General features: G+C 47.5%; 1 protein-coding gene across 6 annotated transcripts in view; it reads left to right on the top strand.

The window, feature by feature from the left end:
• Positions 1-15,427, top strand: part of PTPRF (protein tyrosine phosphatase receptor type F) — a 746,312-nt gene that overhangs the window by 601,522 nt on the left and 129,363 nt on the right. For 4 of the 6 annotated variants that reach the window (XM_085602951.1, XM_085602952.1, XM_085602953.1 and 1 more), the window contains 3 exons: positions 1,717-1,850; positions 2,220-2,364; positions 8,246-8,551. In XM_085602951.1, the coding sequence (XP_085459077.1) occupies positions 1,717-1,850; positions 2,220-2,364; positions 8,246-8,551 (585 nt within the window). The remainder of the gene's footprint in view (positions 1-1,716; positions 1,851-2,219; positions 2,365-8,245; positions 8,552-15,427) is intronic. The other 2 variants (XM_085602956.1, XM_085602955.1) reach the window with 1 other exon arrangement.

Below are 15,427 nucleotides of genomic sequence, written 5' to 3'. Positions count from 1 at the left end.
CACCAAGGGCACTCTCTTGGTCTCTCCAAAGTATCAGATTTATTCAGGAAATAGTGAGTAATTAACATTAAAGTAGTCATGTGACTAGCAAATATAGTGCCAACAATCAGTAAAACAATATGCTCGTGGCACGTAAATTACGTAAAGAAACAATATGCAAGCCACATAAAAAGAGCATAATCCAGTCCCCGAATTGTGAGACTGAGCAACAAAGTGCTCTGCACAACAAGCCCAAAGTGTGCCCCGTGCCCACAAACGTGCTTCAGGAAACACGGTGCCCGCAAGGTGCGCGTTCTAGAAATCAGCCCAACTGCGCTCTGCCACAGGATGCTGCTAAAAACGAGCCTTCTAAAAATAGGTCTGTGCTTTAAAATGTCCCCGTGTCTAATGTGCCTGTAAAAACAAGCGAAGTGAGCTGCTTGCCAATAATTTCGAGTCGTGAATTATACGAACAACTCAAGCATACGGAACAAACTGAGACCTTTAATGCACAACATTCTGTCAGCAACAGAACGGGAAATGTTACACCAAAATAAACCCATTTCTCTTGCTGTCTGTCCGGACTTGCATCTTTAAGATACAAATGCACTGTAATTTTCTGTGCAATCATTCATTACATTCACATAATCTTTCCACCAGAAGTAGAATAACTGTGAAATACATTGCATACATTCGCTTCGAGACCCAATATTTTCTTGCACGGGCTCCATGCCGGGAGCAGCCATCCTAAAATATACCACTATGAGCGCATTGGCACTTATGCCAAAAGTGTAGTGTAGTCCTTGTAGAGTTACATCTTGTTAGTAATGGAAAGATACAACAGACCACAAGCCAGGCAGATTAAATCAATTCCCAGTAGTTTCCTGTATTGCAGAAAAAGAAACTCCTGTACTTTTTAAGTTCTGTGTTAGCAGCTACAAAGTGATGTCATATACGTTCCTCATTTGTTAGCGTTATCATGGGGGGCGGGTCTCCCACGTGCAGGACTTGTTGGTTGAGTCTTTTCCGGCAGCACCCTGTTCCAAGATGGCCTCCTATGTAACACGCGCCTGGTTTAACACTGGTCTGGAACGAATGCGGCATTCTCCTGGACTTTAGGACCAGGCGGCGAGCATGGCTGTAAAGCTGCACGTTTTGGGGTCTTCGAGCCCTCAAGCAAGAGACTTGTTTTGGCACAAGCAGCCAACAGGGTCTGACTGGGACACAAGATGGGCCCGGCTCCAAATACAAACAGGCCCTTATTAGTGAATTGAATGCCTAGAGAAGTGGCCATGTTTGCAAATTATGGCAGTTTGAAACTTGCAAAGAAGAGCTGTATAAGTGTCTTTCAATGCATGGCAGACTGCATGGGTTTGAGCTTCCTGCTGTCAATGTTTTTTTCTCCTAATAGAAGGTAAATCAACAGGAAAATCTAGCCCAGCTGACCCTTAAACAGGCGCACAAATGGCCAACAAAACTGCCCAGCCCATATGGCTCTGCCTGATTGCCCTTTAGGCCAGCCCATCCCTGTAAACCAACATAAAAACCCTTCCCTGTGGCTCTTAGAACCTTATTTTCTCAAGGAGAGACTGTACCCCGCCTTCTAACGTTCTTTCCCGCTGAGCAAGTGTAGCAGGGTGAGTGGCAGCGACTGGTGGGGTGGTCTCCATGGTGGTGGTAAGCACGCAGAATACATAGCGGACACAATCCAACATGTACCCTCACCTCTTTCCACAGTCCCTGCCCAGCCCACGGACTTTCAGGCGGAAGCAGAGTCGGACACGCGGATCCTGCTCACCTGGCTCCTCCCACCGCAGGAGCGCATCACCAAGTACGAGTTGCTCCTTCGCGAAGGAGAGGATGGGAAACAGGTAAGGCGTTCTAGGGGGGACTCTGGGAATCCAGTGCCTATGGAGAGGGGGCATTCGGTCAGGTAGTAATATGGAGCATGTGATGCGCTTGAGGAAGAGGACTCCAGGGATCCGCCGTGTATGGGGAGCATTGAGTCGGGGAGTACTTTGGTGCATGGATTCAATTGGGGGACCTATTTTGGATAGGAGCAACAAACTTGATGCCAGATTTTCATTGTGAGAGGAGGGGCGCTTTTGTAGATTGTGGAAACGGATTGAACCCTAATCCATGTATTGATCCTTTATTGAATGCTATAAAATGCGTGGGTGGATTACAGTATTACAAGGCCACCCTTTTTAAAAAATATTTTAAATGCATTTTTTTTGCAGCAAAAAATAACCTTTGACCCTGCATCGTCCTACGCGGTGGAAGGCCTGAAGCCAGACACTCTGTACCGTTTCCAGCTTGCTGCCTGGTCTGACGAGGGGTTGGGGGTCTACACCCCCATCGTTGAGGCGCGCACCGAGCAATCCAGTGAGTGCCATGTGGTTGTCCTCACTAAGGGATAATGTGTGGGTGCAGAAGCCTCAGTGAGGGTGCAGTGTATTTATGGTGGTTGTGCAGGGATCATGTGTGTGAGGGGGCTTAACTTGCTCACTTAGTGGTGAACAAGTAAGGACTCAGAAGATATTTGGGGAGCGCCGCATGGCGTGCTTAGACCCAGGCAGAGCGGCACACCTGTAGCCGTTCTTTGATGTTGCCCCTGTGGTGTCGGTTAATGAGCTGAGGACTAGCATGCTTGGACTGGTAGGTGTTGCTTTTGTGGTCTTCTCTGCCCCACAGCTGGTGGCTCGACGCGTAGGCACACAGGGTAAGTGCAGTCCTTACCATCGTTGTAGCATGCACCATTATGAAATATCTTGGTGTGCCTGCTTGTCATGTTGTGTGCTTGTTTGCTGGCCTTAGTGGGCATTGTGAGGATCTGGAGATATGTGTATCTCCTCTGCCCACAAGTGTTCCACCTAAGCTCTCTCTCCAGACTCCTGTGCCCTTCTCCCTGGAATTGCCAATTACTTTATGGTGAATGCTGACCTCTGCCAACCACTTATGTATCTGAGGTCAGTGGCCATGCATGCATGTCACCCCTGAGCAGCCCTGGAACTGCTTCTTTTCCCCTCCCCTACCTATTTTCCTAACATCATTTGACAAACCCCTTTTGCGTGCCCCTGAAGCTTTGTCTTCACAGGGTTTTGTTTTTTGGGGAGTGTTTTAAAAGTATATTTAGTTCTTCTGGACAAAGGGCATGTCATTTTTCCTCTGCCTTTACTTGTATCCCAGTCTGTGTTGCCCGCGTTGTGAACACACACAGTGTGGGTTTTTGGTTGTGAGCTTTTTGTAAAATGTCATGAACCTGGCAGCTCTTTACCCGTCTGCTCAAGGAGCGGCAATCACTCCCTTCAGAGGTGCTGTTAGCAGAGCAAAGAAGTGAGGTCCACTCCCTGAAAAACCATAGGTTCGTCCTAGTCAAGCAGGACCCAATACTGACTGCGGTTCTGAAGAATTGTCGGCTGCGCCTGGTCGGGTTCGGAAACACCTTTGGCTGCTCGTACCACGCGCCGTGAGGGATAGCCAGGGGTAGAAAATAAAGCAGGAAAGCATGTCCACATGGGTGGTGGTTGTGGGTAGAAGGACGGGACGGAGAACAGTCTAGTACGTGGTCCTTCGTAATGCGGGAGTGTAAAACCATCCCTGCATGCCATTTGGTTTCCAAGTTATCGCTCCTCAAGTTTCTAAGACGTCACGTCAGAGAACATAAACCAGGCTTTTCTGAGCTACGAGGATCCTGAGGTGAATTGAATTAAATTGTATCTTCCGCTGAGAACGCCCAGCTCTAGACGAGTGAAGTAGGATCCAGGGGTGAGAAGTCCAGCTCACGACTAAGTTGAATGGTCACTCTTTCTATGGACATCGGCGGAGCACCAACAGAACAGACCAAAGCTTCAAGGCCCTTCCTTGACCCTGTGGTGGCATCTGTCTCCTTTCTGAAGCATCGGTGCCTTGTGTTGTGTGAACACCTACACGGGGGCTGACTCTGTGCTCTCTGTGCTCTGACCTCAAGCTCTTTGGAAGAAGTTGAATAAAGCCTGTGACTCTCGTTGCCCAAGAGCAAGAGACTCCGATTTGGAGGCCTCCTTCATCTTCAGATGTTACCAGGAATGAAGCAAGGTAGGTAAGTGTGTGTAGTGCTGATGAAAATGTGGGGCTGTGTCCTTCCTCAGCCGAATCTGCCCACATGTCTTGGAACCATCCTCCTTGCACCTTCTCCCACTACCTAGATTATGGGGGGTTTCCCTGTCTGAGCCTGAAAAGACTAAAAGCCAAAACCCATGCCTTGTTGACCCCATTACATCCTGTCTTGACCCACTCCCAGGGTAGACTGGAAACCAAAATCAGCCTGGACACCAATGTTCAAACCAGCCCCACGCCAGACGATGAGGGCCAGGTTGGGTCTCTGGAGCCCATCAAGCTTTCAAAGGAGCCCTCCAGTCTGCAGCCCACCAGAAAAATGCCAGGGTGCCCGAATGGCCATTCTGGGCCCGCACACTCCTCCGTCTTCCATTCTCTTGTGGTACTCTTTGTACCCTCACTCTTCAGGGCGTTATCGCTACTGACATCAACGAACCTGGGCGTCTGGCTGTAGTTTTACTGGTAGAGTTTTGGAGCCCAGGACTCTTTCTGTCACTCTATTGACACCAAGGCAGTGGTCTACCACAAAAGCAACGAAGCATCCACTCATATTCTCTTAGGCCACTGCCAGTGGATTAGAGGACAGTGGACCATGTGCCCCATCGTTTTCGATGGCAGAGCCTACCCAGTGAGTGCAAGGACAAGCATGACCGGTTGATTGACTACGGTCTGGATCTTGGACTTCTGGCATCTTCCCTCGTAGACCTTTATGCTAAAACTCTGCATCCCAAAAGTGAGCATCATGTGGGGAAAGTGTTGGTGCTCCCTGGGGCAGAGGAGAATTCAGTCAGCTGATCGGGGCATTTCCTATAGGCCTGCTCTCCCTCCATCCCACTGCGTATGGTGAGCTGCAGCCAGCGCCACTCTTCTGCCTTCAAAGCGCCTGGTGGTGGCCACTGAGTCTAGATCCCTGGGCTTGTTTGTTCTAGGCCATAAACAGAATGTCCAGCTTGCCTTATGACTCCTCTTCCAGATGTGAGGACAGAGCGGTTCTTTCGCGACTGCAACTAAGAAGATATACATGCCACCTTCTACGTGCCACCTACTGTCAGATCTAAAACTCTCTAAAAAAATGTCTCCTGTTTGTTCCTGCATGTGCCAACAAAAAGAAAACACCTGAGAAGGCATTGAGGGCATGGACAATACGACAGAGTGGACCTTGCAGTGCCATCATCCCTTTTCTGTATCATTCTGTTCTCCACTCTGCTTCTTGCTTGGATTGTAAATAACTCGTGCCTGCATGTGGGTATCCATTTAAACTTGGAGGCCTCAATTGCGGCACGAAGTGTCAGCCGCATCCCTACGCTGGAGCCAAGGGCTCACGGTTTGAGATGTTCCTCTGAGAGCTTGGTGGCCCGGCGCTGCGGCAGTTTGCCATTCGCTGGTCCCTGCGGTGGAACAGGCACTCAAGGTAATTCCTTCAGTGTTGTCACCACCATCAGATTAGGGCAGCACTCTGCTGGAGTGGTTTTCTCTTCTCCAACCATACCGTAGAAATGTTCTGAAGTAGACTCACGCACGTAGTCTCTCTAACACTGGACCACGTCTTTTTCACCCAATGGCTTCCTCGCCGTTACCTGTGCCGGAAGTCATCGCCTCTGCCAATAGAGCCATTACCAGTGCCAGGTCAGGCACTGAAATCCACGCGTTAGTATTTTGGAACATTTCGTAATCTGACCCAGATTTTGCATCCCTTTTTTTATTTTCTTCTTTTTCGAAGCGCTTGTATATTTCACACGACAACAGAGACGTCCAAGGACATCCTTAAAATCTTTAACTCAACCCATGTCCAATATTACAGTTACTTCAAATTTGAGGACTGTAAAAAAAAAAAAATGACAGGGACAACTGTTTCCTGGAATGGAAGATGACTCAGTCAGAATTATGAAAAAATTATCAGAAAAAAACCTTTGTTTGACAGTAAGAAAAGGACCCTTAAGAGTGACATACCCAACCAGAGCTACCTTTTAAGCCAAGGTTCATGTACTCCCCATGTAGTCCAGATGCTGCAGAATTTCTGTTATAAGTGATTGTTTTTTTTCCTTTTATGATCTGTATCGATTTAATGGTTTCCGGGTCGCAATTCCTCTTTTTATTCCTTTTTTGGATAATTTCAGATTTCCACATCAAACAGCCGGTCTTTCTTCCAGCTTTGTTTCATAAGCCACTTTACTTTCAGGAGCAGAGCGTTCGCTTCTGAATAACGTACTCCAGGCAGTTTTCAGATACCGCAGCAGTGCTCCACACAGGACTCCATTGCTCACTGTCTTCTGCTTCTCTCAGGGCAGAGACATCCTGTCCCAGAAGGAGTGTGTGCTCATTCCACCAGAGCAACGGCAGCATCTGTGACACTCTAAAGTAAGGCTCTAATGAAAGAGCTCTGCAGGGCGGATGCTTTGGCCAAGCGGCGTGTCGCAGTCTGAGGCTGGGGGCCTTGCTTGGACCCTTCCTGTAGTTAATCAGGATGAGAGCCTTGGTGGTCTGTTCCAAAAGGGCTGGGGGTCTGTGAGCTGCTTGGATGAGTAAGGAGACATTTGCTCATGCAATAGCCCCTTGGATCAGCAGTGCTCACACTCTGTTCCTTGGTATTCGTGTCCAGGTATGACGTAGGAGAGGTGGTGTGCATGGGGTGCGACCACACTGGAGGAAGGGCCAGGAGTCTGCGTGTGTGCATGTTGTGCGTGTGTGTGGACTTTGGCTTCCCATATTTAAATGCTGTTGGCACAATTTCTGTCCCTCTACAAAAGATGGCACTGATCCCATTAGTTGGGAATAAAAGGGAGTACCTGGGCTGGGAGTATAATGGTAAGTACATTTGGTTTTTTTTGTAAGGTGGTTCGTAACTTCCTGCTGCCGCATATGACCATGTATGTTGCCCCCACTTGTTGGTTCCTAGGAATCTGACTTTGCCCCTTCGAGCCTCCACTTTCTCCTTTGATAGCCTTCTGGTTCCTCTTTTGCTGAATCCTTTCAGTTACACCCACTTGCTTTGGTTGATTACATTTTATGAATTTTGTTTGTTTTTACTTTGTGTGCAACTCGTTCTTGACCAATGGCCAGCAAGAGAAAGTCTTGGCGGGCCTGCTGGAGCAACATCTGGCTCTGTGCCTGAGCTCAGATCTTTACGTCCTAAAATGTGCACTTGGCTTATAGAAGTGCACGTCTGGCAAGCCACCCTGCCTGGTCGTGATTCGGATTGAGCCTCTGATTCACCACCTACACATGAATTATTCATCCCAGATTCAAAGCCTGTAGCTCTTTACAGCAAATAGCACTGTACTTGCAGACAGCTCTGAGCTGGTAGCCTGGTGCACCCCCCTCTGTTTAGGCTCTACCCACTAGGTTCACAATGCAATGACTGCTGCACATAAGGGTTGAATACCCGCAAGGGGTACCCAGTGGACCAGATTTGAACCTTCCCTTGTTGCTGCTTCATTTTGGAACAGACTAAATTGGGCTGCAGTCAGTAGCGCCTTGCAGTCCACGTCCAGGCACTTCAGTGTATTCAGCTACCATGCTGGAGAATCTTTTCTTTTGAGCAGGATGTGGGCCGCCTGCCTCATGAAGAGCTTGCATAAAAGAGAATGTCTGGCAGTATACATCCTGCTTTTGCCATGTAAGGCTTGTTCACCTATTAAGAGGTTGTCTTGCACTGTGACTTTTTCGCTGGTCTCCTATATTCTTTCTAATGTGGTCCAGCTCTGTATGCGCTGCCAGGTGGTACCCATAACCTACAGTAGGGTACACATCACCAGCTAAAAAGTTATTTTCAGTCTCTACTATGTTTTAGCTAATTATCAGCTGGTAGGTCGGGCTCATACTTAGATGTGGGTATGCCGCCACGCCCCCCTCCGCTAAAATGCTTTTTTCTCGCCATATTTTACACCCAACTCTTCGTATGCTGTCTGGTTGTACCCTAGAGTAGATTATGCACGCCACTAAAAGGCTCTTTCCAGAGCTTATTTTCCTCTAGCTCATTTTATGTGCTGTCCTGTTGGGACCATAGACAGAGGGAGGCGACGTGCCCAGATGTTCACTTCAGGTCCTCCTACCTGACAGCAGTGCACGGCCATTGGTTGACTACGGGTTGCACAGCCTTTCATTTGTCCTGCTTGCCTCCATGGTCATTTTCCCTTCATCTCCCTACCCCTCATTTGTTTCTCCCCAGCCCCATCTGCCCCACCCCAGGACGTCGAATGCATCAGCCTGAGCTCTACCGCCCTGCGGGTAAGTTGGGTGGCACCACCGGCCTCCAGCCGCAATGGTGTCATCACTCGATATTCAGTGGCCTACCAGTCAGTGGGTGGCGAGGACACCACTAGGCACGTGAAGGAAGGCATCGGACCAGAGTACACCAGCTGGGACCTCCGGGACTTGGAGAAGTGGACTGAGTACAAGGTGTGGGTCAGGGCCCACACTGACGTGGGCCCTGGGCCCGAGAGCCCCGCTGTGCTTGCAAGGACCGACGAGGACGGTAGGTGTCCTCCTTGGGTCCTGCACCACTCTCTGACGGTGACCCTGGCCACTTATTCTCCTACCTGGTCTTTCCTTTCTTCCAGTTTGATTTCCTTCCTCCTTTTTTCCTTGACTCCTCAATTCCCCCTGCTGTGTGCCCTCATTTTTTCATTTCCTCCCTTTGGTTCACCTTTCACTCCCTAACTCTCCGGTCTCTTTTAAGGTTGAGGTATTATAACAATGGTTCTCCAGCATTGGATCTTTCATAGATTCTCATTCTTGACACATTCCATGTTGTCAAGGTGTTCCTGCCCTCGGCTTTGCAAATCAACAGGTAGGGGGCGTCATGTGTACCAGTGCAAGAATATGGCTCGTCGGAGGACTGTTTGTAGATCCAAATGTCATCCTCGGGAGTATGAGGCTATGATGTGGGACAGGAGTGTGACTTCCAGGAGGAGAAAGAGGTCATAATATTAAACTGGGAGCGTGAGACTGACAGTGTTTATTTGTGTCTGTGGTTGTGGGTGGTGAGCACTGGCACTCAAGGTGTTGATGACTGGGACTTTACCATTGGACCTTAACCCAGGGAAGAGAAAGAGAAAGATAAGAAAGTTGTAGCAAAGGGAAGAAGCAGAGGTGAAAAAGAATCTGCATGAGTGATAGAACGTGTGGGCTGACAGAAGATAGGGGGCATGAGTTAGAATCAAAACTAGAAAGTCTTTATCTGGTAACCCCGGCTTCTGTCCGCTCTGGTGAGAGCCTCCTGAGAAAAACTTTATCCCTGTGCTTTTTGTATTTTTAACAAGTTCAACACTGACTCACAAAGGCTATGATGCGAGACTGGCAGAGTCAGAAGTACAGAAGTGAGACCAGGTGGAAAGGCTCCCCTGGTAGGTAAATGCTCATGAAACGAGGATGAATTGGGAGGTCCATCAGCTCCTGGTTTGAGACTTAGCATGGAGGAGGGCTCTGAGACGGAGAGGGTCTCCCAGCAGTAAGGGATGAAGATGAAACACTGAGGGGGAGCATCTCTGGATGAAGCAGTGAGAAAGAGCCTCAGAGAGGCCACAATATCAGGAGGTTCAGGATGGTATATTGGGGAGGTTTGCAAGAAGAAGAACACTGTATGAAACTGAGGGATGCGGCTTAGGGGGTGTTATGAAAGAGTCTTTAATAGAAAGGCTACTGACTGCATTCAACACTAACAAACAGAGGTGGTGGAAATGGAAACTGTAAATGAGCTAAAAAGGAAACATAAAACCTGAATCTGATTGTGTCAAAAGCAGAGGGCAGGGATGTTGTACCCTACTGGCAGGTAGTAGAGCTCTAGCTGGGCCACAGGTTCGGATCTATGCGCCATGCCCCCTCGCCTCCCACAGGGACCCCCTTGTGAGGCTTTGCTTCTAGTGAGGATGTGGATGAAGAGGGCAGGAAGGGAGACCAACTGCCCCACAATGAAACATCCACTCTCTGGCCTGCCCTCGTTAATGTGTCTCCTTGAACTGCATGCCAACGATGGCAGATCATGATAACCAATGGTGTGCGCCCATTTGCTGTTTTACGAGTCTCCAACCCACCCCTGGTACCTCTGCCACTTTGCCAACTCTAGGCAATAAGATAGGTGCCTGAGGATGGCTGCTTCCTGCACCTGCCACCAGAGGGTTTGGATGCCAGTTCACAGACTCTGCTCTTGACTGTCGGTATAGATGTGCCGTCTCCCCCACGGGCACTTGGCTCTGCAGTTTGGTCAAGGCAACAAAACACGGAGAACAGGCCAGACAACCAGAGTCAGACAATGCCATGAATGCCATGGCAAGTTAATGCAGTCACTACCCTCTTAAAGGAACACACCTAGTTATGGGGTCCCACACAGACGTTAATGACCCACTGCTTCAGAGCCGATACAAGAAGAGAGACCACTCTGATACCACCCAATAACCATCTGAATGAGGGCTGAGGCAAAGCAACACGCCCTCAATAGCGGCAGAAGGAAACCTCTTTGAGGTGGGGGCAAGAGTTACGTTACCAATAGCAGGCCAGCTGTATGCACAATCACCCCCCTGGGTGAAACACCAACAACTTCACAACCCAAAATCAGAACTAACCCTGGGCGTAGTACTACGCTTCGCTCATGGAGCATGCGTAGTTTGCACTACTACGCAAAATGCGCGTAGCACAGTGCAAAAACTGTGCTATAACATGTAGCGTAGCAGCAATGTCAACAATACCCAAAAATGCTTTCATAAAGCAATTTTACATGTTGAAAAGCATATAACCAATACTCAAAAGTGAACTGTGAATGAAAATACTAGGCAATGAGAGGGGTGATGATGTTTGGGTCCCCCCTAACCTAGGGGGAGGACCAAGCAGATGCCTCGAACACAAAGAGCATATCATGCTGGTGAACGATTCAGTGGTGGTCCCTTCCTCCTAGGACCACCCCAAGCACAGTTATGGGCAAAAATACAATCCCAACCAAAGGTCCTGCAAAGCATTATGGGACGAGATTAGCAGTGAATATTATAGTAGCCAATATCAAAATAATTCTACAAAGAGCTGCAGTTCCACTAGTTGTTACTAGATGTCCCTCATGAGTCAAATGCAAAAGCATTGAAATTATTATTACATCAAGCTGCAGTTCCACTCGTCGTTACTAGATGTCCCTTACGAGTCAAATGCAAAAGCATTGAAATGAAGCTTTTGCATTTGACTCGTGAGGGACATCTAGTAACGACGAGTGGAACTGCAGCTTGATGTAATAATAATTTCAATGCTTTTGCATTTGACTCCTGAGGGACATCTAGTAACGACTAGTTGAACTGCAGCTCTTTGTAGAATTATTTTGATATTGTACTCTATAATATTCACTGCACACTGCTAATCTCATCCCATAATGCTTTGCAGGGCCTTTGGTTGGGATTGTATTTTTGCCAATAACTGTGCTTGGGGTAGTCCTCAGAGGATGGGACCACCACCGAATCGTTCAAGAAGATGTGCCTTTTGTTTTCAAGGCATCTGCTTGGTTCTCTCCCTAGGTTAGGGAGGATCCCAAAATCATCAGCTCTCTCACTGCTTGCTAATTTATCATTTTCACATTTGTGAAATAACTATGTGCATTATAGCATATAAAGATAGAAATGCTTATTTTATCATAACTTGCACTGTACAAGATGCTGTTTGCAATTATTGCTTAGAGCAGACAAGCATAGAAGTGCCAACAGCTATATAGTTGAGCTTAGTTCAATGTGTACTTTGCGTAACTACAAGTAGTGCTGCTGCGCAAACTACGCCCAGGGTTACTCAGAACACTGAATCAACTTTGACTTCAACTACCTTTGAAAAGTAAAGGAACAAATTGACCCATAGTCTTTTTAATGGAGACTTTGAAAGTAAGTCTAGGACATGATCAGAAGTTCTCCATCAGTTGGAGGGCATCAGATACGTGAGGGGCTCAGACATCTCACGGCACTCTAAAGCCGCATGGTAAAACTCAACAGGAATAGGTCTCCAAATCAGACTGGACTGGACTGGACTGGACTGGACTGGACTGGACAGGACAGACTCAGGGGCCCAATTAGAACATATTCTGTTACCAAAACGTTATTGGATGCCTGGAAAAGACAGCCGGACAAGTGATGGTGACAAAGATACTCATAAAGACCTGGAACAAAATGGGAGGGAATAAGAAACAGTAAAGCGAGACCAGCACGGTTTGTGTGTGAAGTCGGAAAACGGTAGGTAGAATGGGGTGGCCAGACAGTCCTTCTCCGCTGTCAAATTGTACTTTTTCAAACATTCTTTTTACACTTTCTCTCCTCTTTCACTGTCCGTACTCTGCTTCTCTATCTGTCACTCTCAATCCCTCATGTTTATCATCCTGCTTCTTGGTTTTAATTTGTACTTTTGGGGGAGGAGGTTTTTATTTGATAAGTCATTATCTACCCTTTTTTTATTTTGCTCTCTCCAGCCTGGAATCAACTATAGATTCACACTCCGACCTGTAGTATTCTGCACCATCAGTGAATTCCCAGTAGTCTTCAAACATTAAAACCAATTGTGTAGCCTCTCAGCATTATTAGGGGTTGAATATAAAACTTGTCCCTTTTCCGCTCGGTCATTAGAATGGTCTTCTCGAACGCTGTGGGAGGTTCTTTTTTTTCCTGACAGTTCGGTGGCTGTTTGAACAAGCCTGCCCATGGACTTGTTGGCATGTTTGTTTTATTTATTCTTTTTTGGGACACGTTACAGTCCATGATTTCTCTTTCTCTTTTGTCCCCTGTAAGCAGACTTAAGTGTGGTGGCATTGTTCTTATTTTAATGCATTCTTATATATAATGTACAGCACCTCAAGCCAGACTGCATCAAGATGCAAGAAGCCGTATCTGGAGAGTGTAACTACAGGGAAAATGTCTTATCGGCTCAAAAAAGTGATAGTATTTGTACAAGCAAACAAGGAGAAATTCTTCACAGGAAGCATCTTTCAGAGTTTTGGGGCCGGTCAGCAAACATTCGACTACCTGAGTTTGCACCTAATACTAGGTCGCTGGCAGGTCGATCGAAGGCGCACGGCTTGGTGAATAATGGTCTGTTTCTTCAAACGAATAAGGCTGCAGACCACATGGGCTCCGAAATATCAAACACAAATTCAAATGATGTGCCACCGCCACTGGTAGGCAGTGTAGAGTACGATGTAGTGCAGACACTGGGTCTTGTCCTTAGACGAGCCTCAAGCCTAGTCTCCACCCGCTGTGGATACCAAAGGGGATGATGGACGGAGCATTTGAGCAAATCAAACACTCACCCGCAGTCAACTGATCTGGGTTTAATCCATCATTCTTGCCAAAGCATCAGAAAAGCATTGTCCAGCGTGGATTTGATTGGTGCCCACAACACAACTCGATTTAATTCAAGCAGGACGTCTCGGAGCACAATCTGAAGCTGATATAGGTTAAATAGTTGCCATCGTCCCCACCATGATTTTGAAATTTAGACTTATTTTATTGTATGGACATTTTTCGCTTTGTTTGCATTTTTGAGTTGAAGATTGAGCGGGGCTGGGAGTGAGATGGTATGAGCTAAGAGCCATCAGTTTGATCTTTGGGACCTTGAGCTACTGCTTTCTATTCCTCTGTCATTGCACCGCCTTTTGGAGGATGAATGACGCTACCACAAATTCCTCTGGTGGCCCCATCAACACACCGAGATATGAGTGATATTGGCACAAGCCCTGGAGGCCAGTTACGCAATAGTGATCTTAGATGATGAAGCAGTGTGGACGTGACACAATAATAGTTTAAGACCCCCAAAATGTTTACAAATTTTCAGTTGTTCCACGCACTGCTCTGTTATAAGTAACTCCTGCAGATCTAAACTAACAAGCATTGGCATAGCCAATAGGATTCGCTTTTGGGACCTTCTAAGTATTTAGTTAAGCAGCACAATATCCTTGGTGCAACCAAATCAACTGTTGCGTGGCTAAACACTTATAATGTCCCAAAGGCAAGACCTATTGGCTATGCAAATGCTTGTTGTGGTTGGTTGTGTGTGTGTGGTTGGTTGTGTGTGTGTGTGTGTGTGTGTGTGTGGTGTGTGTGTGGTGTGTGTGTGGTTGGGGGTGTGTGTGTGTGTGTGTGTGGTTGTGTGTGTGGGTGGTTGTGTGTGTGGGTGGTTGTGGGTGGTTGTATGTGGGTGCGGTTGTGGGTGCGGGTGGATGTGTGGTTCTGTGTGTGTGAGTGGGGGGGTGGTGTGTGTGTGGGGTGGTGGTGGGTGTGTGCGGTAGGGTGTGCGGTTGTGTGCGTGTGTGGGGGGGTGGTGTGTGTGTGTGTGTGGGGTGGTGGTGGGTGTGTGCGGTTGTGGGTGTGCGGTTGTGGGTGTGCGGTTGTGGGTGCTGTTGTGGGTGCGGTGTGGTTGCAGGTGTGGTTGTGTGTGGTGGTGTGTGTTTGTGTGGTTGTGTGTGTGGGTGACAGTAATACTAAAAGCATCTCAAAATAAAGGAACACAAACATCGAGTTTGTGGAAAGAGAAAGCACATTGTAAGTCAAACGGGCGCAGCAAAGCATTAACACAACAACAAAACAAACAAGATTACTTAGCGAAGACTGAGTGCTGATAATGGATACACACAGCCCATCATCTTAAGAGTTTGATTGCAGCCAATGTGCACTCAAACCTGCCCCCTCCTTGTGAGTTGCACCCCATATTTCATGAGTTGTAACTGCTGCACCCACCATAGAGCTTTGAGATCTAGAGCGCTACATAGGTCTAATAGATTAACCAGTCGCCAACATGCTGTGCTTTTAAAGAGAATGTGCCAAAAGTTTCCAGCTTCCTCCTCATGTTCTCATGAAAGCGCCAATGAAAGGGCTCTCTGAATGGTGCAACGGACATGAAGCAGCTGCTGCGATCAGAAATAAACACTGTGAACGTTGTCCAGTTTCACAGTAACATTTCCTTACTGTTCTTTAAGTCACAAAACAGTAATACTAAAAGCATCTCAAAATAAAGGAACACAAACATCGAGTTTGTGGAAAGAGAAAGCACATTGTAAGTCAAACGGGCGCAGCAAAGCATTAACACAACAACATGTTCTTTGATGTTTGTTGTTCTTTGAATGAGAACATCAAAGGGGCGCGGTGAAAGTGATCGCGGGCGCTTAATGAGCATGACGAGGTTTGCCCGCCTCTGCTCCTAAGCGCGCCCGCGCACATGCACTGTAGCTCTAGGTTGGCCAAGGTAGCATTTTTTGAGCCCTCACAAAAAGTCTCGCCAGACCAGCACATGCGCTGGTATAAGATGAGACCTAAAAATGAAAGTTGAGTTACTTCACTCGAAAAAGAGGGTGCACTCTCTTACGAATTGAACGGGCGGACTTTCATTAGCAAGAGACCTCTGTAGC

Source organism: Triturus cristatus, chromosome 4_2, assembly GCF_964204655.1.
Source record: "Triturus cristatus chromosome 4_2, aTriCri1.1, whole genome shotgun sequence".
Classification (NCBI taxonomy): domain Eukaryota; kingdom Metazoa; phylum Chordata; class Amphibia; order Caudata; family Salamandridae; genus Triturus; species Triturus cristatus.
Note: the sequence above shows the minus strand (reverse complement) of the source record. Positions and strands in the feature narration are given on the sequence as shown.